At 32.6% G+C, this 23,319-nt stretch overlaps 1 protein-coding gene across 3 annotated transcripts in view; it reads right to left on the bottom strand.

The window, feature by feature from the left end:
• Positions 1-23,319, bottom strand: part of LOC118195445 (RNA-binding protein FXR1-like) — a 109,719-nt gene that overhangs the window by 15,143 nt on the left and 71,257 nt on the right. For all 3 annotated transcript variants that reach the window (XM_035366764.2, XM_035366767.2, XM_085809806.1), the window contains 5 exons: positions 19,718-19,891; positions 19,517-19,595; positions 12,420-12,529; positions 12,218-12,298; positions 5,135-5,369 (listed from right to left, as the gene is read on the bottom strand). In XM_035366764.2, the coding sequence (XP_035222655.2) occupies positions 5,135-5,369; positions 12,218-12,298; positions 12,420-12,529; positions 19,517-19,595; positions 19,718-19,891 (679 nt within the window). The remainder of the gene's footprint in view (positions 1-5,134; positions 5,370-12,217; positions 12,299-12,419; positions 12,530-19,516; positions 19,596-19,717; positions 19,892-23,319) is intronic.

Genomic DNA, 23,319 nt, shown 5'->3' with positions numbered 1-23,319 from the left:
TATCAAGATGAGAATAAAATATATGAAATTTATCAAGGAGCATTATATATTTTACACTTATAAGAACTGAACATATTTGAAAGGAGATAAGTGACATTTTATTTACATTTTACTAACAGTTTTATGTTGATTTTATTTTATACCTCATTTTGTCACATACTTGCTCAGTCTAGAGCTTTAGTAAATAGTAAGCAGATTTTATGTCAAGCGGCATAGGTTAAAATGAGAAGTAAAATCATAATCAGCATGATGAACAACAAAAGACTAGCTGTTGTCACGGCTGCTGGTTACCTGCAGGGGTTGTGACTCAGTTAATACACTTTTAAGCTTCTAATAAGCCACTAAAGCACCACAGGTGATAAGTTGTTTTGCATTATTTTAAGTCTCACTAGATGCGAAGAATAAGTTTTACATGAATTTTTACATTTTTGTGTTTTATCTTGTGACTACGGTAAGGGTTAATGAAAGGCAATAACTCGCTTTAATATGCAGAGATAACTTTTAAGGGTGAGCAATTAGTTACAAATAGTTAAATTTAAGTAGTTAGATACTCTTAGTCATTATGGATTTACATCGTCACTATTAAATTTTGTTTATTTTTCACAGTTTGAAATACATGTAATTTACAACATTGATTCTTAAATGATATTCAGATAATTACACATAAAACATTTATATTTTATAGTAACAATACTCAACAAAATATTTATGAGTCTTTTTAATTTGAAGCGCTCCCAGACATTTTGGCTAATTTATATCAATTTCCGTCTCCTTAAGCACCTTTTTTTAACAATTAGGAATTTGTCTCAATACACAAAAGAATGTTCTCACTAATTTCTCGTGTTTTATATCCTAACCTGTCAACCTATTCATAATGTACCAATGAAGGTTTATTTGATCTGGTAAAAGTTAAATAGTCCAAAACACATCAACAGATATTAAACAAATTATCGCTATGTCTGAAAGTAACTACAATGTCCGACAAAGGTTTAAATAAGATTCTTATTTAAAAAGAACTTAAAAAATAAAGGCATGTTCTTATGCTAACAAAATCAATTACAGCTTGTAGTGATGTAATGAAACATGAGTCAAATTCAAACTAAAAATATGGATTAGTGGTCAAAGACTATACAATTTAATTTCATTTTAGGCTGGCTCAGTAACTCTATCATCATAACAAATTCAAATGTCGCCAACGGTAATCCAAGACGAATAATTACAAATTATCAGAGCGGGCAGGAACTAATGCAGTGAACAAGTGGAGGTCAGAAACACACTCCTGTCTTACACTCCAAAAATCTCGGTTTAAAAACTGTCTATGTGTTTTGCATTCTGGTGAGAAAATAGAAATTATAGTAAGAGCTGAAATTGTAAACAATAGGGTAATTTACATAATAATAACTGTACATATCTTTGAAGAATAAATTTGTTTTTCTTTATTTGTTTCTTTCTTCCACGTTTCCTCTTCATTTTAGAATATTTGGAATTTATTAGAGATATCTGATATTCTAAATAAACTAAATTCATTTAGAATGTATAGAAAAAGCTGCTAATTTTATTTCTTTAGTAATATGGACATTCAGAAGAAATATGAAATATATATATGGTAAGCTTCGGTTAGAGAGCTGATGTGGCATAATTTTTAGAATTTAGTGACACACTGAGCAATAAAGTTTAGAAATGGCAAAACGTTTAGAATTTAGAACAGGCATTGGAAGCAGAATTTAGAAAGGCACCAGGCAGCAAAATTTACGATCCACAAAAACTGCATCATATGGGAAAGTGCCTAGTGCCAGCCCTGTGTGTGATGCATTAAGACATATTAGATGAATCTTTTAAATTTTCAATTCTCAATATCTTTATTAATAAAAGAATTCCTTTCTATAATGCCTGTCCATATTATAGGATTAGAAGCGTTTTTGATATTTTCTATGTTTGTGTCTAGTGAAAAGTAGAGAAAATAAAGGGAAGATAAAAATATTAAGAAAAAGATTCTAGTATCATAAGTAAAAATTCAACTATAATGTTTTCATTGTTCTTCCAGAGAATTAAATTGCGAAGGAGCCAAGCTCTGGAGAAAACATGTACATTTTGACAATTCTGAATATTGAGACAATTACATGGGAAAAACCCTTACCATGAAACTATTAAAAATATATTTTTAATTAATTACACAGCTAGTTTGCTTTTGCTAAGAACTGTTTCATAAATGGTGCTTTATAGCACTATACCTTGCATATTTTCCACATATAATAAATGGCTGAAATGGAACTTTATTATACAGCAAAAAATAAAAAGGCTTTATTTTAATCTTATCTCATAAATAATTAAAAAATATTACCATTATTTAAATGAAATTTATCAATGTTAAAATGGTCTAAAAAAAACTGTCGAAAATATCCTAGATCTCGGAATTAAAAATTTTCTATAGAAACAGATCTTAAAATCGCCAAAATTATGATATTGCTAAACATCAAGTTCTGGAATTTTTGCCGATATTTTTATTTTATTATTAATGAGAGCTGAAGACCATCAAATATATATATATGTTACGGTGAAACACCGAAATCTGGACAATGTTGACATTCACCGGTGAATGTCAACATTGACATAGTCGCTTGGTGTATGTCCGAAATATTTTCCAAATACTCTTATTTCTGACATTCACCATGTACTAATGGTGAATGTTGAACATATAAGAATATTATTATATTTTCTTCTCCGTAATTCAGCGGCGAAAAAAATGGACTTGTCACTTGAAATAAGAACTTAAGAACATAAGAACTTAAAACACATAGTACATTCAAAATGAGAAAGGAAAATAATAGAAGTTAAAAACTTACTAAATTATGTGATTCAAATCTTATTTATTGCAATAACTTAAACTATTATGACACTTTGTATTGCACAAGTGGCCCTTGCATTTGCAATTGCATTTACTTCTGGAACACTTCCTTTTGCAATGATAGCGTGTACATATACTCCTCTCTTTTCGACCTATACCAGAGCGTATCTGTGATTGTCGACATACCCCAGTGAGGGTCCGAATGTACAAGAATGCAATGCAATATTCGATCTTTCACCGATGTATTTGGTGAATGTTGACATTCTACGGTGAAAGTTGACATTCTCGAATTTCGGTCTGCCACGGTAACATATATACATCAGGAAATTTATAATCATTTAGTTAACACTGCTGCAGACTTTTGGGCACTAGTTGGTAAATAAATTTGAGAACAAACGAAAAGAATCAGTACAACACAACAATTCTACACTACAGTATTTACTTTAGTGGACTTATGCTGTATTTTTTGCTATAACTGACACTGATATCTTACTAAATTTTTAAAACCAACTTTAAAAGTAAATTTATTGCCAGTTAGGGAATTAAATTCAACAGGTCAATAAAGCATAAAAACGATAAACATTTAAGAAAAGCGAACTACAACATAGCATGCAAGATATTTAGACCTGTGAGTTCATTCATTTTATATTCTTTTAGGACAGCCTGTTTTTCATACCTCTCTGGATTGAGTGATCTTTGCATATTCAACCGAAAATAACTATTTTCTAGAACAATGTGCACTTACAAATTTTAATATATATTTCAGTGCTAAATCAGAGCACTACAATTTTTTGAAATTTTAGTTGAACAGCAAAAATATGTCAAAGCATGGAAAGCTGTGATAGTGCAGTTTTACCTGCATAACAGTTAATGTTTGAAGTTTATAATTTTAACATGTATACAGAAATTTTTCTAACACACATTTAAAATTACTACAGAGATCACATAACAATGACATTTATCACCAACGTGATTTATCAATAAAAATTTTCCATTAGAATTTCAATGAAGAGCTTACAATAGCTTAAAATACTGTGCTATACTATTCTTCCTTAAAATTACACACAAAAAGAAAAAACAGATTAAGGCCATTTGTGACAGAAATAATTATAAAAGATACCAATTAAGAACTAAGATCACCAATAAAAAGTGAGTTAACATTTTTCTTTTAATCTTTGTTATTTGGAATAAAATACAGCTCTAATATCCTAAACAGGAATCATAGCTCATCCACTATTTGGACCTTTAAAAAATATGAATAATTAAATTGCCTTTAGCCTACATATTTAGTATGCTGCAACTGAAGGAAATTTTTTCAGTTATAACATTTAATTCAACAAATATACAGTTATAAAATATTTTTAAATTAAATAAAAAGCTTTAGATTATTTTGTTAGACAACATGATGGTAATTAAAAAAACTATGCCTCTTAGGTCAGTTATTTTGATATACAAAATTAAATAAAATGACATACTTGAAAACCTTTTTATTTTCAGAACACTGAAATCAAGATGAATGCTCTCAGAAATAAGAACACTACACTTAAAATTTAAAATAGCAAACAGCATGGCGAAGATCTGTTCAATTAGTTATTTTTTCAAATCAAAATCTCCAAAAAATAAATAAAATTAAATTCAAAGTACGATTTCACAAAGGACTTTCTTTGCTTGGCCAAATGCCATACAGATTGTCCAACAGAAAACTGCTTGATGTATGAGTTTCATATCAGAAAAAATACAAAACATTTTTGGGGAAAATTGTGCAGTAAATTAATGCTCATTTGCATAACTATACAGGTTTAATTTTTGTCACAAATATTTCAAATAAAATAAAAGAACAGACATTTTCTTTATCACACTACAGTAAAAGAAACTTTTTATCTGCATGTAACAAAACATACAATGTATTTCTCTCTAACTAAAATTAAGCTGAAACTTTACACTCACCAACACAAAATAATAAATTAATATTGCAATGCACAGTTATTATCTTTTGCATCAGAAGTTAGTAATAAGTTTACAATTCTAAACACAAAGAATCATTTAAATAAATGATATATAATAATGAAAATAAAATTAACATAAGCTCATTTCTACTTGATTTTGAAAAGAGGAAAGGTTCCAAATAACCACAGTTCTGATACCTGATATGTACTGTCAAGTGTTTTTGACTTTGTGCAAAAATCATGCAATTTCTATAAAAGGAATCAAATTTCATGCATGAACCATTTAAAAATCTAAAAGTCCATAAAATACAAATAATTAACATATCTGTGAGTAAAATACAACCTGGGTTATTTGAATATCTTGAAGAGATTCCACTCCAACGACGATTAGAATTAATTGTAGGTCCTCCACGACCTCTACCATGTGGCAAATTATTTCTCCCTCTGCCACCTTCAGTGTCAGGGTAAGATCTATCAAATCCAACACGTCTCAGAATAGGATAGTTGGGAATTGATCCTACTTGATTTCTAAGTTGTTGGTCAATTTCCATCTTATCTTGCCTTAATTTTTCAACTTCCTAAAAATTAAACTAGTTACTACAAAATCAAAGCACAATCAACTACTTGAAAATTAATATTTTAAAAAATTCATACTGCAGTTTTTATAGAACCAAGTTTCCATTTTAGTATATAAATTATGTTCAGAATTTTACTGGCTTTAACATACTTGCTTTTACTCAAGAGGTAGAGAAACTACCATAGAAAGAATTCTCTCTCTACATGTATACTGTGTGTACGAAAGTCCTAACCTGGCCACAATCATTGGTTTTAAACAATTACAAAAATGCTTTAAATTCTGAAATTATTCATGTTTTGTATTTTTAAAGACATCAAATTTATCAAAATTCAGAAATCTAATATTTTATACACACAAATTTAGGAAAATTTCATACTCGTTATGAAACACAAATGAATGGCTTGCCTCCTATATGAAAAACTGACCAAAATAATTAATTTCAAATTTTTGAATATTTTATACTATTTTCAAGCCTTGAAGAGTCTGCTAATAGATAAACTAAAATAATCCGAGGTTGATATTTCTCTCTTAGATGCCATTAGTGATAGCGTTTTGTGATTTAGAGTGTAATGGTCTTTAATTTATGAATTTGTTACTATTGGTACACCAAAAGAATTTTCTCAGTTTCAAAAGGCTCTAAATACACATTATTGATATTCCCATTCATTTCTGTTTTATTACTTTAAAATCAACCATACAAGAAACTTACAATCATAAAAGAAAAATTTATTAAACTAGAAATATTTTTAATTTATGCAAATATTATGTATTGGTTATGTGTCAATCCTGAAGCTTCATATTTCCTAGAAAATTAATTCTGTAAGAATCTGTAAAAATATCTTAAAAAAAAAGTATATTGATCAATACTTTTCAGGAAAATCTTCATAAAAATGCTTGCCTTAGAATTAGTTAACATTGGGAACTTTGTCTAAGCCGATATCTTATTTTTAGTTATGCACAAATGGAAAGTTTCCCATCTATAATTTGTGTATGGCTTACAACATTATCAACTTTGAATTGAAATAGCTGACCGTTCTTGTCATATGAGAGTCACTCTTCATATAATATTTTTTATGATTATAAAATTTTCCTAAATATATAAAAAATAATTTTCGTAGTTGCTATAAAACTGATTTTTCCAAATTTAAAAATGCAAAAATCATAAATATTTGTATAGTATACTGCATTTCTGCAACTGGAAATATATGTCTATAACAAATGGTTCCAAAACTTTTGTGAACACTGTACATATACCAATAACTATGACAGCTACACTAGACTACCCTGAACATATAAAAGCAACATAATATTTGCATTCACATCTTTTAAAGTGCAAATTTCAGTCAAAATTTTGATTCTGCATTTCTGACAGTGTTAAAATTGTATCATCTTTCTTTCAAATTCTTGTGCAACTTTACTCTCATTTGACCTTGAAACAAAGGCTAAACAAAATACAGTCAAAAGTCATTAATCCGGACTTCAGCGATTCCGGGTTATCGATTTTTCCGGATTATAGATCATCAGTTTAAATCTGGTAAGATGGCATGCCGAAATTATAAAATTAAAAATATGAAACCGTAATTTATGAAATAAAGAACAATTATGATTCCGGATTATAGATAATCAGTTTAAATCTGGTAAGATGGCATGCAGAAATTATAAAATTAAAAATATGAAACCGTAATTTATGAAATAAAGAACAATTATGATCTAAAGGGTATCAAAATTTACAAAAAGAAAAAGCTTAATATTTATTTGTTTACTTTATTAATTTAAACATTTCTTTCAATGCAAGTTGTTTAAGTTGCTTCGTTTTATGTGATAATACTTTTTCTTTAATTCTATTAAACAGACATAATTTCTTGTTCAGTTACAAAGTTCTGCTGTTCAAGTCCTATAATTGCTGTGTCGAGAATACCAACTAATTTGTCAATCGAAATTTTTCGTTTTCAATAACCTCTGTGTAACTTTCTTCACCATTGCAAGCAAATTATAATGTTGACGAATTTGATTTAAATCATATCAAAGACGGAATACATCGAGATGAAATACTACATTTAGTAAGGAATTATAAGCCAAATAAAATGAAAACATCTGCCCTGAATATAAGGATAGTGCTGACAGATCAACTTTAAATTCATTGCGCACCGTGGCGTGTCCCCCCCCCCCCCCGCAGCGCAGCGTGAAATTGATAAACAGATTTCGGAATGGTTAGGTTATTTTTTGCAGCAATTCCACTTTTGTTTAATGGACTTCGAAACATACTTTCGCTTTGTAGATCTTTTACATATTAGTAAATATATATCAGAAATTCTATTTGACATAATCGAAAGTTCAAGCTTACTTTTATAAAATTGCTCTAACAGTCTGCAAAAAATAATAAGCCAGATCCAATTTGAAGATTAAGGAACAGCGTAATCTGCAACATTAACTGAATTAGATAATTTTAGCTTAGCTTATACCGTCCGTTATACATTAAACGTGCATGCGTAAACGTATTTTGTGCATGCGCACATGCATATTTGCAGCTGTAAAGATATTACGCGCATGCGTAAAGGTCTTACGCGCATGTTTTTTGACTGCATTTGTTTACAAGTTCACTTCTTCAACCTTTGTTCTTATTTTCGATTATGTAACTGAATACACGCAGTCATCTATCACTTATGCAAATGTGAATGGATTAATGTATTGGGTTGATTATTGTATTGGGTTTTAAGCTAAAAAATAACACTTAGGATATTTACATTAATAAAATAATGCATACTATGCTACAAAATTTTATTTTTTGAAAAGTCTTCAACATCACTTTGCTTTTAAGGTGTGTACAAAAAGCCACTTTTTCTAGTTGTCAAACTATGTCACGGCATTTGGCGTTACATTTGCATTTTGAAAATGGTACATCACTAGTTCTATAGCTTCCAACACATTTTGTAAAACATTGAACGCATTGAATAGCAATTTCATCTTCATCACCAGCATGTCTTTCAACCATCTCTCTGACATTTTATCACAGATAACTTTAACATTCCTCAAATCAGCAGTTCACAGATTTTCATGAAAATCTTATAAAAAATAAAATAGCATTATATCACATTATTTCATTTTTCTTCATTAATGTTAAGATCTGTATCAACTTAACTATTATCTGATAAAATGATCTATCTGTCATTCAACCTAAAAAAAACTTTTCTTCATAGATTCAGGCTGATTTAAGTTCATCTCAAGATGAAGTCAGTCATAACAAAAACTTTTTTTATTATCACTATTTATCTCTTTTTCTTCATCGTTTTTTCTGTTCAAAGCAAAAAAAAAAAAAAAAAAAAAAAAAAAAAAACCTTTAGGCATTAAATCTTTTATAAGATACACCTTTATTGACCTTAATACAATCCTAAGATGTAATGACTGAAGCTTAGCATGGTTTGCCAGGAAGAAAATGCATGCACTCCAACCTCTATCAAAACTCTTCAGTGGCAACAAGAGGAGAAAATTTTTAGAGCTTTCAATATGCATATTTTCTTCCAGTCACCAGTATATACTTAAAACCCGTAAAGGCAAAATAAAGACTGAAAAAATGAAAATACTTATTGTGCATTACATGCATATTAAATTTTAATTTTATTACTCAAGCAGAAATATTAACCTGCTGAGAGAATCAACAACTCACAGAAAAATACTGGATTTCACCATGAAATAACTGGACAAAAATTAAACTTTAGTTCTCAACTTACTGCTAGCAACATCAGCAGGTTTTAAAATTGGATCATCGAGAATATTTATCCATTGTTGAAAAGTAAGAATGTAGATGGCACTGCTCGGCAGCAGAATGCATGTAATGTAGAAATGAAAAGGGAAACTGCATTTTGGTTCATTAGACAGTAAGATTCCCATAAGGTTGGTCCACCTTATAATTGGACATCTGTATATATGTCTATACATAAAAGATGTAATAAATGATAAAGAACCACTTGATGCATTGTATTCCTGTATGCGCTGCCATTGTTTTAATGCTGATTTAATATGATGCATCAGAACCAGAAAGTTTCAATTTGCAAAAAACAAAGAAGTGAGTTTTATGTGGAGGGCCAGACGATGCCCTAAGAATTAGGTAAGGGCATGATTAATATTAAATTTTGAAAATATTTGATTTTAATTTTGATAATTTGCAGTTTTGGGTACATTTACGAATTAACATGAAATAATGGTGAAACTAGATAGATTAACCGTTTGAGTCCCAAGCAACATGGTCGTTCTGTTGAGATTTTATGTCGAGAAAACCCAGTAAATTTCGAACATTATGGACAAAATGAGAAACACTTAATGCAAGACTATGTCTGATCACTTTGCAAACTGCAATAAATGTGATGGAGCGATGAGAAAAAGACGAGAATCGCGATACCTAACAAATACAAGAAGTGCTGTTGCTCCAATTGGGATTTATCGATCTAAAATAAACAAAGCGCTGTCACACTGCTTGGTATTTCTCGACATACAATAAACAAGTGCTGTCGCGCTGCTTGGGTCCTTTCATGCTCATTTAGAGAACGCGCGGTTGCTCTGTCTGGGATTCTTAACAGTGTTTCTTCAATACCTCCTGGGACTCAAACGGTTAAAATGGAAGAGAACCGTATTGAGAACAATAGTTTCTAAACTACAATATTAAAGGAAGTCAAGGATAAGGTTAGCAAAGAAATATACAGATGAACTATGCAAAGTGCATGAATTGTTAATAGAAAGGAAAAGTAATTTGAATGAATTAGACGAGGAAATTCATTTCATAATTGAGATCGTCTAGAAGTGGACGTAGTTAGTTCCGAGGAATATCAGGGAAAATGTTCTTGGGCTACTAAATGAATTAATTGGGCGTTAGAAGACGATAAAATAAATATTTAAGATCATAAGAAAAATTTTGTTAGACTGCAAAATGTACAAAGTACTGTAAAACTTTTAAAACTACTGTTAGAAAATTATTCAGGTCATCCCAAAATTTTTTTAAACAGAAAACAGTTAAAAAAAAAGATGCACAGTCCTGAAGAAAAACTGAATATTTACAACCAAGAAATAATACCACGAAATATATACTCAGCAGTCATCTCTAGATAAGCTTCCAGACTGCCAAAAGGAATATACCCAGTTTACTGCTCTGAAAATAGCCTACATAATAAGTCACCACTGAGCTACCTGCAGTGCAAGATGTATTTTTCATCTGTTTAATCATGTCACTAATAGCTAATTTTGTCAAGCTAATAGCTAATTTAGGGTACAACATGCCACTCCCTTTCACAAAATACCCTTTCATCCAAATATGAAAACTGTTAATTTATTCATTTATTTAAACTTCTTGCATTAGGTTTTTTGGAATTCACACTCAACAGCTCAAACATAAACAACAAAGTGAGTTTTCCCAGAAAATTTCTTGTGCAGATCTGTCCTCCCAAATTTCGCAGAGAGAAATTTTTATCTTGTAGATGATTATGCAGTCCCTTTTTTAGACTTCAGTTATTAATGTTAAGCATTTTTAACATTAAATTTCTATCAGCATAACAATCTGTTATGTATAGATTGATTGTGATTTATAATGTTCTTAGGAGTGCCCAAAGCAAAAATACTAATAAATATATCTAAGCGAGTACATACATTTAACTGTGGGTGGCTCATATATCAGCAATGTACAAAATTATTAGAATTTTCTGCTACATCATAAATTTTACAACATACATTCCCCCCTTTTGAAGGGGAAAAATACAGAAAACGAAAAGAAACTTTTCCTTAAGAGGAACCTTTGAGTTTTATTTATAAGCATGTATTTCTATATACAGAAATAATTTTCCATTATCTTAATTTCAAACAAAATCCTAAAATAGTGTAGAGATATAAAGGAAGGTATGTTATAAGATTTAAATATTATACTAAGCATTACGACCACACACACACAGGAAAAAAATAAAGCATACCTAACATTACCATTATTGCAAACTGACAAATAGATAAGCTTTGCACAAAATAAATTGCAGATGTACATATTTACCTAATAACAATGGCAAGTAAATTCGATGCACCATGATAAAACAACATGATTTTTACTAGTGGCCTCCAATAGCAAAATGTTTTATTAAGCTGGCATGTTGCATTTTCTATCTCTAATTTATGTTTTTTTAAGAAAAAATTAATTTAAAGTAAAATTAGCTGTTTTATTTTTTAAATTGTTCATAATGCTAGTTTGTTGTGTTGCCGCCAAAACAAAAAAAATCTGATGTAGACGAAATGTATGTCTGGCTTTTTGCACTTGCACACTTTTTCCGTTTATGGAGACACGCTGACCAACCACACTGTTAAAATTTTCAGCCAACGTGATCACCTGTAGTTTGAAAAAAATAGGACATATAGGAATTTCTCTACCCACTCATCTTTCAATTAAAAATTAAATACCACAAATCACATACCAAAAAAAAAAAAAAAAGGATGAAAAAAATATGCCAGCTTCATATTCAGACATCATCTTTATCATTGCTGGCATCTAGCATTTTACTTTACAGTGGTTTGATAGGAAAATATTCCATTCATTTTATCTGCTTGGCAACATTTTTGCCTTTATGGCAACATGGTTGAACATAACTGGATTTTTTAAAATTTTGGGTAAATTTTTGAATAAAAAATGCTCTCTTGGCCTATACACTGATAGCCTATATTCGGAAATATATGGTAAATTCATTTTCGGTGGCAACAAGCTTTTCATGAAAAAAATATTTCTATTTTATGTTATTCCCACTGGGTAAAAATTCTTAATACTTGAACTTAAAAAAAATGAAAATTTTCACTACCCCCACCAAAAAAAAACTTACAGGAACTTACTTTTAAATGTGCTAAATGGTATTCAAGAAGTACTTTTGCATTAGTGATGCATTCCACAGTTCCAACAAAAACAAACGGAACCTAAAATTACATAAAGTACTCAGATTTTGAAATAACTGTAACATTTACAATTTGTAATAGTAACTACAAGTAATTACATTATGCCATTCAGAAAATTCACATAACATAAAGTTAATTTCACCTCCTCTCTGGGAGTTTGGTTATCATTATCACCTTCAATCTTCACTCTTACAACACCAGACTTGTCGACCATTTCTTGTATGATTCTACCATTCTTTCCAATCACCTTTCCTACAAATAAAAAAAATTCACCCACAAAAATTTAACATTAATGTAATATTAAAGTAAAATTATTTTCAAAATAAAAAGCTTTCAATCACACAAAGTAATTTTCTGTATATCATGTACATTATTTCCCCCCCCCCTAAAAAGCACAGTGATGTAAACAACCATTTCTAATGATACAAATCATGTGTACTGTACATGTGCAGATTTTTGTCACTGGTAAACAGCAATGTAGCAGCTCAGCAAGCCTTTTAATCACACAAAGTAACTTTCTGTATATCATGTACATTATTTCCCCCCCCAAAAAAAGCACAGTGATGTAAACAACCATTTCTAATGATACAAATCATGTGTACTGTACATGTGCAGATTTTTGTCACTGGTAAACAGCAATGTAGCAGCTCAGCAAGCCTTTTGGGGCCATTGCACATTATTAGATGGCTCTGCAATGAGACACCAAAGACCTGATGACATTCTACCTAAGATTTGCTGTACCTTCTGCAGCTGCTGCTACAGTTTTAAATATTCTAAGAATTTGATGGTTGTCCATAAGGTTCACAATGTGTCTGACTGGTAAGAGGTCTAAGAATCATGGTGGCAAATAAGGATTTGCAGAATATAAAGGCACTGCAAAAAATGTGTGATATATGATAAAAGATGTTATCCCCCCTGAAAAATGGTGCCCAGGAGCCATGGCATGGAATGGTAACAGCACTTGCAAACAACCATTTACATATTACTTGGCTGTTAAGGGGATATGAACTGAAACTAAGAGGGCTTATTATTATTAGAGATTGCAGGCACCCACAATATTATTGCATGGAGATAAAAACTTGAACCAAAAGTTGCAAAACAGTTATGTTGGGCATCATTGCCCTGTTCTCTGCACTGAGATATAATCATTATTCACATACATATTCTAGTAGAGGATGATGCAATCGTCAACATTTATCCATATAACTTGGACATAGCACCAATCCAAGATGATGCTGTAAATGGATGGCACTTGATAGGAGACACGATAAAAGCAAATTCCAGCTCGCTTCCATCCGACAGTATGAAATGATGCAAGAGGCCACAGGTGCATCTGCGCATGCATACACAAAATGGCAGTGCACCGTGTTTTGGATAATAACATTGCTAGCATGATGATGACCTGCAGCACAACAGTGATACTGCCTAGTAACTATAACTCTTGTTCATCCCAAATGCTCTCAATGTTCAAGCTAATAATCGCATACAACAACCTGGTCCAAGGATGCTGCACTGAACCGCAGTAGCATTCATATAAGTCCACCAAAACAAATATCAGGCAAAATAACAGGCCAATACTCAGAGTGACAAGCCTACTTGATACATCGCAATTGTATACTCTCACTTCCTCAGATGTGTCCAAATACCTGTGCAATCTCCATCTGCATTGCAACAGTATTCTCAGTCTCAAATACAGTTAGATTTAACAGCAACCAGAATGATCATGTTGACTCTGGTACATTTTATAGGGTATGATTTTAAAATTTAGTTTGGTTTATTATTGCCAAGAATGAGGACTATTAGCACAATGGGAGGGATGAATTTGTGGAGGAACATGTTTGTATCCATGTCACATATAGGGAAAACGCCCCACATGGTACAATGGTTAGGGGAACGCAGGTTCAAATCCCGGAGAAGGCATGGCTGCAAATTATCTGTTCCCTATAGGAGGTAATGGTGGCCACCTATTAGGTGTTTCCATAAAAAAATGGCCACCATTTCTGGCATTAAGAGTGGCCAATGCTGTTATAGGCAAGTGCCTGCCATTGGGGGTGGAACAAAAAGAAAACCATTAAAACACCCATGCAGGCTGTCCATCTGATGTGAGTTGACCCCTCTTCGAACTACCACTGTTTGGCGACATCCCCCTTGGCCGCTAGAGAGCACAAATAATATGGTTGGAATGCACATTGTCTATAATTTATGTTGAATTATCACTTAATCTTTTCCATTTTGTATTGCAAGAAATTCCTCTACTAAATTGTTTCTGCCAAGCTACATTATTCAGGTGACTTATTTATTTTTTGTAAAAGAGTGCATTAACAAAAATACAGGGTGTTTCATACTGAATGCGACATAAAGCATACCTGTGAACACTTTAATAACTTTATTTCGATAAATCAAACCCAGAGTAAAACATTCAAGTTTCTAAAGATGTTCTACGTAAACCCCTCTGGTGACACAGCAAATATCTATGCGATATTCCAGTTCCTGCCACACTCATCATTAATATCCTTTGTTAACGATTTGAGCACTTCAGTTATCCATTGCTTCAACTGTTGTAAGTCTGGGTAAACGCAGGCATGAACATTTTGTCTGTAACAAACCCCATAGGGTTAGATCTGAGGATCTTGGCAGCCGATAAAGCAATGGCATACTTTTTAACCCTTTGAAGGACACTGGTATATAATATATACCGGTTATTTGTCAATTTTTTAACCTCACCAAAAAATGCTAATTTTTCTACACCAAAAGCTGTAATCGTGTGTTTCAAGTGTTTCCTTTTGATTCTAAAAATGGCAGCACTGTCCAATGAATGCTCAGCATTTTGCAGTTACGAAATTAATTCACCTTATTCAAAGGTGTCATGTTTCAATATTAATTAATTCCATTGTAGGGGAGAAAAAATTCAAAATCTTCAAATATATGATGCACACATTCTGAACCTTATATATTTAATGCATTTCAATTAAAACTAATAATTAAGAGAAGATTATTTATACTTTTTTTTAATGCTGGTGTATATTATATACAGGCACCCCTACTGAGGGTACCTTGCCAATAAATGGCAGCACCTGGCTTCTCTTTCTCTACTCTGTGAGATGACAGGATTTCTTTATATTTTAAGAGTATATAATGTAGTAACTTGTTTATGATTAATTTACAAGTTGTTTAGTATTCAATATTATGCTCGGAGTGGATGGGGTGTTTAATAACCCTGTGCTAGCACTGAATACAAGTATATTATTTTGTGTTTATTCTGTCTACTCCACTCAAGTTTTTCATTCGTTTGTTTAGCTAAAATTTTTATTTCAGCACTTCGCCCGTTCCCACAAGAAAAGACTCATCAATTTGAATAATTCTCGTCTGGCATCAAAACATTAAACAACTGTTGGAAGTTGAGTGTGGCAAGTTAGACCCTAAAGACACCCGTCGTTTCATGTTTTCCAAAATCCTACAATGAAGCTAAAATGAAAAGATGTGATTGACGTGCAGGTGTCACACCATCTTCGCAAAGGAACTGTGATAACATCACACAAAGGGTGTGCGTGTGTGTGTGATTATGGCAAAGCCTCGAGGGCTATCTGCCTAAGGGGAGGGATGCCTTCGTGGAGGACTTTCTAAGGGGAACTGGCTCGTATACACGTTACACATGGGGAAAACCACGAAAACGCCCATGCAGCCAGCCCGTTTGCGGGATTCGAACCTCGGATCGAACTACCAGTGTTCAGCGACTTTACCGCTCGGCTGCTGGTGGGCTCTCACACAAAGGGAAAGCTCACTTAAAAATACGGGATATTGGAAATGCACTTTAGCTCCATCTCTTAGTGTAATGGAAAAACTGCTGATTTGAAAGCATGCTTTTATTCATTAGGGTATTTTCTTTCTTACTTTCAGATAAGAGACTAGGGAACACAAAGGAAATTGGGTTAGCATACAAATAGGTGGTTTTCGAAATAAATTGTCACAGTCGGTGAAAGGACGGAAAATATTTCTAAGGCCAGCTTTAGATGCAAAACATTTACCTTTGGAAGGAATGGGCAAATTTTTTAATATTTTAGAACAGTGAAGTTTCGTAGAAAATGCTTAAAAGAGGACTCTCTGTGGAGGAAGCATTTACTCTGAAGAGATTCCTTCTGATGGCTCACATATTGCCGTTCTAATACTTCTAATGAAGAATATTCAGCATAAAATAAAGAAGTGTATGTCTCAAATGAATCAGACTCAGATGAGAACCAAAGAAAATCTGGCAACCAACCCTGCTACAGAAACCTGCTAGTTTTTTTGGGGCGACGCCATTTTGTTTTCACGAAGTAAAGGCACGTTTTTTTTTACTCGACATTTTTTTCCAACAATCTACTAGCCGAATTACGCTTATGCTAGAACTTTTATGAAACAAAAGTGCTTAATCATGACGAACATTAGGTTCGAAATTGGAAGAAAGTGCAGAATCGCCCACTGCTTGCCGCGTTTTTAAGAATTACACATACACGATATCCATGTACACGTCAACCTATTTTTACTTAAAAAAAATCCCAGAATTGCACAAAAATGGCATTGCGCAACATTCTTGACTTTATCCATGAACACTGTTAAAGTCCTAGCTAGTAACCTTTATTGCCTTACCAAAATGTCGCCAAACTACCTGTTACCATATTCCAAAGATCAGCCAGTTAGTCGTTGTATGAGAGTTTTTGAAATAAGGAAGAACACAACAAGGGAAAACATCTGTATAACATATTTAGAATTGTTTTGATGTTATTAGTTATATAAATTTTCTTTGAAAAAAGATTATGAAAAAGTCTAACATTTCTTTTTTTTTCCATTACAAATATATTATTATTATTTGTTTCATTATACACTTCTTTTTAAAGTATATCAAAATTTTAAAAATTTTCTATGGTAATATTAACAAAATAATATAACCTGTGCTTGTGAAAAAGGTTGAAAGATGGTTCCGCAGGATACATGGCCCTGATAATCGAAAAAAAGGGGGCTTCGAGGTGTACTAGTACTTTACTTCAATTGCAGAGATATTCTTCCTCAACTAAATTATATATTACTACCTTATTTATTCAAAAGTTGAAAAGGGGCCCTTAGGAGGCCAAAGGGGCTGAAAATCTAAATAAAAGCTTCGAGGTGTATAAAATAATAAAATTGTTTAACAGCATTTCTCCCTAACAACATAATATATTACAACCTATATTTACAAAAAATTAAAAAAGGGGCCCTTACGGGCCTTGATAGTCAAAGATGTGTGTATGCGGGGTGGGGAGATTTTTTGTTTCATAGCATAAAGGGTGCTCTTCTTTATATGTTATCTAAAGCATAAAATATAATAATTTTTAAAATGCAAGTCATTTTTTAAATAGACATGTCAGAGGATTAATAAACTTGACATGTCAGAGTCATAGAATTTCATTTTTCAATTTTGGGCTGAGTTACACCTCCTTATAACATTATAATAGCTCAGTTACAGCATGATAGGCTTACACATGCAGTGTTATATTTACTAAATTTTTTCAAAAATAATTATATTGAATTTAAATCAATTTCAACATCTTTTTACCCATATTTTACATAAATATGTTCAGCTGGATTGCATCATCAAAATACATAAAAACCTTAATTTATAAAATTTTAAATTTCTAGTTAAATTTTAAGTTTTTGTCTTCAGATCTGCCTAACTATATTCAAGCACCCATCTTTACAGACGCACATCAAAAGCACGCAAAGTTAAATTAAAAAACAAAAATTAACAATTGGTAGCTACCGGGGAAAAAAATATCTTAGAGGGGCACCAGCATAAAATATATACCAGCTCACAAAATTCAGGATTTCGCTCCAGATTTTTTTTTTTTTTTTTTTTTTTTTTTTTTTTTTTTTTTAAGTCTCAATTTTATGTTCTTAGGGTCCATAAGTTACAATTCATGCAAAGTTTTACCACAATTTAAATTATTTTATATACTTCCCGTCAAAGGGTTAACATAGCATAACCAATCCAGCGATGGGCTAGACTAATGTTTAAATACTGCCTAATGTTTTTATGCCAACGTGATTCAGCACAATCTTGACGCAGAATGAAGTTGAGAACCACTTCCTCCAAGTGAGAGCACAATACTCTGAAAGTGTTGGAAAGTGTTGGATAAAAAAAGTGTTGGATATGATGCAGAAAACATTCATTTTTGGAGAATCATGTTCTTTTATAACACATGCATACTTGATGCTTATTGGGGAAGTGGTACATGATGTTTTCGAATTGTGTGCTCTCACACACAAAGCATAAGCGTGCGTGCTATAATGTCTCACTAATGAAACAACTTTTGTTTTCTTTATATGTTACTTAGAGAAAAACTGCGCTCTTTTAGATGACAAAAATACCTTTTTTAAAATTAATAATGAAGCATTAGGTCAAGCTACATAAAAATCGTGAGAGATTTTTCAGAATAAGAGAAAGTCCGCAGAGATATATTGTAAATTGGGTTAACTGGAGTACAGTTGGAAATCGGAAGAGTTGACAACTCTGAATGTGGATTCTTCAGATCCCCAAATCCTAAATTATAGTGATTACTTTTGCCATAAACATGAAGAGGGAATTCAACCGTAAATATACTATTCACAAAACCATCCACCTCCAGCTTGTTTCACAAATTCTAAAGGAAAGCTTTGCACAACAGTTTATTGGAAGGTTTTAATGCCTGCACTAGCTGAAAGGTATATGGCCGGAACTGTAGATGTTTCCATAACACTGTTACATGAGGCACATTGAGTTCAGAACTCGCACATCTTGATTTTGTGGGACTTTGTAAAAAAATATGAATTATTTTCAACCACTTCAGTTTTGGCTGCTGTTCATTCGGGGCTGGTTTTCTTATAGAAACAGCTGAAACTGCTTTAACTACTGTTCGATGTTGTCAAAATAAGGTGGTTCTTTAACCTATTCTGTGCAAAATTGTCATTGAACAATGGTTAATGATGGTATTTTCATGTATTCTAACACTCAGCATGCTTTCTCCTGCACGGATGGCTTCATTTTGATTAATGGTGCCTCTAGTGGCGATTTTGCAACCGGAAGATTTTTTGCTGTTAAATAAAACTTGTATATTTGTAGGTTCAAAATTAATTTGTTTCAGCTTTAAAGCAATTAAAAGTATTTGTACTATGATATTTTTTGTTCCATTCAATATGAAACACCCTGCATAAGCCCTAACTAATAAAATTAAATGTAAAACTTATTACCAACTAATGAACGAGGAACTTGCACAAGTTCTTCAGAATATTCTAGCATATTTCTAGCTTTACGAACAGCCTCTTCAGACTAAAAGAAAAAATTAATACGAAAAATTAAAATAATAAAATTTTAAAATAGGATTTTATTTCACTCTACACTTTGAGTTCAAAGATTTAAAACAAATCAGGAATTAGTAAAAGTCAGCTTACATCACCATAGATTTTAAAAGTGCATGTAGCTTCTTCTAAATCAATTCCTGTCACACCTTCAAGTTTTCTAGCATTTTGGATGTTAGCTCCATGAGCACCTATAGCTAAACCCATTAAGTCTTCTCTTACTTGAAATTCTTCTACATAGCCTGAATTTGAATTCAACCGAGTATTCTAAAAAAAAAAAAAAAAAAAAAAAAAAAAAAAAAAACAGGAATAAAATTCAAGTGGTAATATCATGAACATATATACACAAGGAACACACACAAACGCAAGACCAAAACCTCCCAAACAGTTTATACCAATTCTTTATGAGAAATGACAATATGAATGTATTAAAAAGCTTTCATATTAAAAAGCTATGCTTGCTTAACTACTGTCCACTAATCTATCCTAGATATCTCTTCAAGAAAAATGGATCTTCTGCTTCATTCGTCAGCATTACAACAGGTTTTGTATCCAAGGACCACAGGAGCCACTAAATAGTCTGGATAGCAGAGAATGTCTCTTAAAACATACACGCACAGTAGTTACCTGGCAGAGCAGCTCTAAAGGTGGTAGAAGTGTCATGCTGCATGTAATTGACAGAGACTAACTGTCCACTAACTGCTCAGAAGTATAGAGAGATCTTAGAGCCCTATATGTAATTTTTCAGCACAGTTTTTATGAATAACAATGTTTTTTCATATAGCGGAGGATGAATATCTTCAAAATAAGGATATCTGGTGAATGGACTACCCAACCAAATCTTCAGACCTGAATCTAATTGAAGCTGTGTCAAACGTATTCAGAAAGCAACTGCCTACGAGGACCATTCTGGAGCTAAGAATCACTTTGTTGCAAGAGTGGTCGTGGCTGCAAATGACACATGAATGCCTTATTAAGCCCTTAACTGCCACAGGCATATATATATGCCTTGCTCAGCTGATGCATTAACTGCCCCAGGGGTATATATACACCCTTCCAAAATGCTATCATTTGCTTTGCACTGTTACCAGTTAAATAGTTCGCAATGCTTTTGGAGGGGGGACGTTTCTGAAACGGTAAAAGTAATGACTGCGTGATTCTTGGTAGTGTTTCTGTTTTCCTTTACTGTTTGTATTAGGTACATTTTTTACGAATATGTCTGATAGTGATCACTAATTACTGCAGTTATTGCTCGTGTTTCTGTTTGCATAAAACATACTTCTTTTATTCTGTGTCTTTCGTTCCATTTTTACGAATGTGCATGACAGTGAAACAGATTATTACTTTCCGTCACCTGCAGGATCGGTAGATGGTAGAATTCAGGTATTATCATTAGGAGTTTCACGTGTAGAAACCTTGCTTGGCTGAACCATTCTAGTTTTTTTGGATGAAAACAGAAGTAGTTACCTGCATTACACTTGGCCTAAAACTTTCAGGTACAAGAAGAGATGTGGGAGTTAGAAACTTCGGACATTCATGATCAAAGTGAACAGAAAAACAAAAGGATGACGAAGATGAAACTAATGCATTTAAAGGAAATTTTAACTTTTACCAGTGAGAATTGTTATGAGGTGGAATTACCTAGGATAGTGCTGCATCCTCCTCTCCAGGATACCTATGACATTGCTGAAACAAGGCTGCAATCTGTCATGAAACAGTTACAAAGATATCATTAACAAATATGAAATGTTTTGTGCATTGGGAGAAAGAAGGCATAACAGAAGTAGAGCCATTTGCTATTAAGAGTACCATTCATTATTTACCTTGCAGACCGGTAATTAAGTTACCAAGTACAATCACAAAGATCCCCACCTCTCTTCAATGCCTTGGTAAAGGTTCCTGGCTGTGTTTCCTTAAATGATTGTCTGAGAACAGCACCTACATAGCAGGACTATTCTTATATAGCCGGTTCCCACACTATTGAACAGATTCCTACTGCATGCTGTAGGAATAATAACAGGCATCAAACAAGTTTTCATGCAGCTTAGTGTACAACCAGATCAAGACACACTTCAATTTTTATGGTAGAACGCTCCTAGAAAATTAAAAGAATACAGACATTGTTCTATAGTGTTCGACATCATAACAAGCTCTTTCTTGCTAAATGTGACTATTTCACATCACATAAGTTTAGAAAAATATCAAACAAAAGATTGAAATTTAGCATTGAGAAGCTAAAAGGTTTTTATACTGACAATAGTTACAAGTGCAGATGAAGAGGAATTACATCTACTCCAAAAACAGGCTAAAAACTTAATGCAAGAGGGATGTTTTAATTTATGTTGCTGGTCTCGCATAGGAACTCAGGATGAGAATCAAAACATACTTCTCCTTAACCTATGATAAATTGAACTGTGCTCTGCTAGAGACTTAAGTAAAATTACAAGAGTTACAAAAAGAAATTTACTTTCCATGACACCCCCCATCAGTTTTACATCAAGTACTGCTGCTGCTGAAGCTACTGTAGCAAGAAACCTGGAAAAGAAAACTTAGTAGGGACAAACCACCTCTTCTAATGAAACACAATGAATGATCAAACCATCTATCCCTTGATGACATATTTCTATTCCCCGACAGATGTCCACAGGATAAAGTGAAGCTGCAGCACTGCATATCTTTTTCAGACGGATCTGCAAATGTGTATGTTTGTTGTGCATTCTTAAGTCGTGAAGAGGAAGCTGCAGCATTTCTACATTTAATACCAGCAAAAGCCCCAATGAACTAGTCTAGTATACCTAGAATGGAACTTCTTGAAGCTACCAGTGCAGCACAATTAGCAAAGTCTATTTTGGGACATTTAAATTTACCTTCAGACTCTATGGTAGTACTGGCATGGAGAGCTATGAGGAAGATCTGAAATAACTTTGTTGGTAACAGAGTTAAAGAAATTCGAGAACTGCTGCTGGAGATATCTACCTCACAAACTTAGTCCAGCAGATATCTCAATCTTGTACTTGGCATGAATTGCTGAAAATGAGATGGTGGGATGGTCCTTCATAATTAAGGAAACCTGGAATTACACTGCCTATAGCTACTATGTTTGCCCAGAATAAGCTTTACCAAAGAACAAAAAACATACTGAGTACCACAAATATTAGTTATCGATGGCTGTATTTCCTGAAATATCCTAAACTATTATGCATGGTTGTTTGGATAATTACATTTCGTTACTACATAAGAAAAGAGAAGACATATGTTTCTACGCCTATTACCAGTGATGAAGTTGAAGGGGCCGAAACTTATCAAGTTAATTTAGAGGGAATGGTCCATACAATACAAGACAAAATACGAAGAATCAATAAAATTCTATGAAGATGAAGGACTATTAAGGATGCAATTTGGCTCATCTCTGCAGAAGGCACTGATGATTTTAAGTGTCGTGTAGATCTACCTGATCATCTAATTGTTCAATGTTTGAGTATATGCACAGGTCTTTCAGTCATTCAATCTTTTCACGGTTACTACAAGAAAGGTTTTGGATACCTCGTGTGTGAAGGATTATTCATTAGGTTATATCTGGTTGCATTCCTTGTAGGAGACATTCATCTGAAGCCACAGTTACACAAACAGCTCCACTTCCACCTGAAAGATTGCACAGAGTGACTCCTTTTCAACTAGCAGGTGCAGATCTAGCC

The sequence above is a fragment of the Stegodyphus dumicola genome, chromosome X2, assembly GCF_044657685.1.
Source record: "Stegodyphus dumicola isolate Sdum_Otavi_A_Nest chromosome X2, ASM4465768v1".
NCBI classification, from domain to species: domain Eukaryota; kingdom Metazoa; phylum Arthropoda; class Arachnida; order Araneae; family Eresidae; genus Stegodyphus; species Stegodyphus dumicola.
Note: the sequence above shows the minus strand (reverse complement) of the source record. Positions and strands in the feature narration are given on the sequence as shown.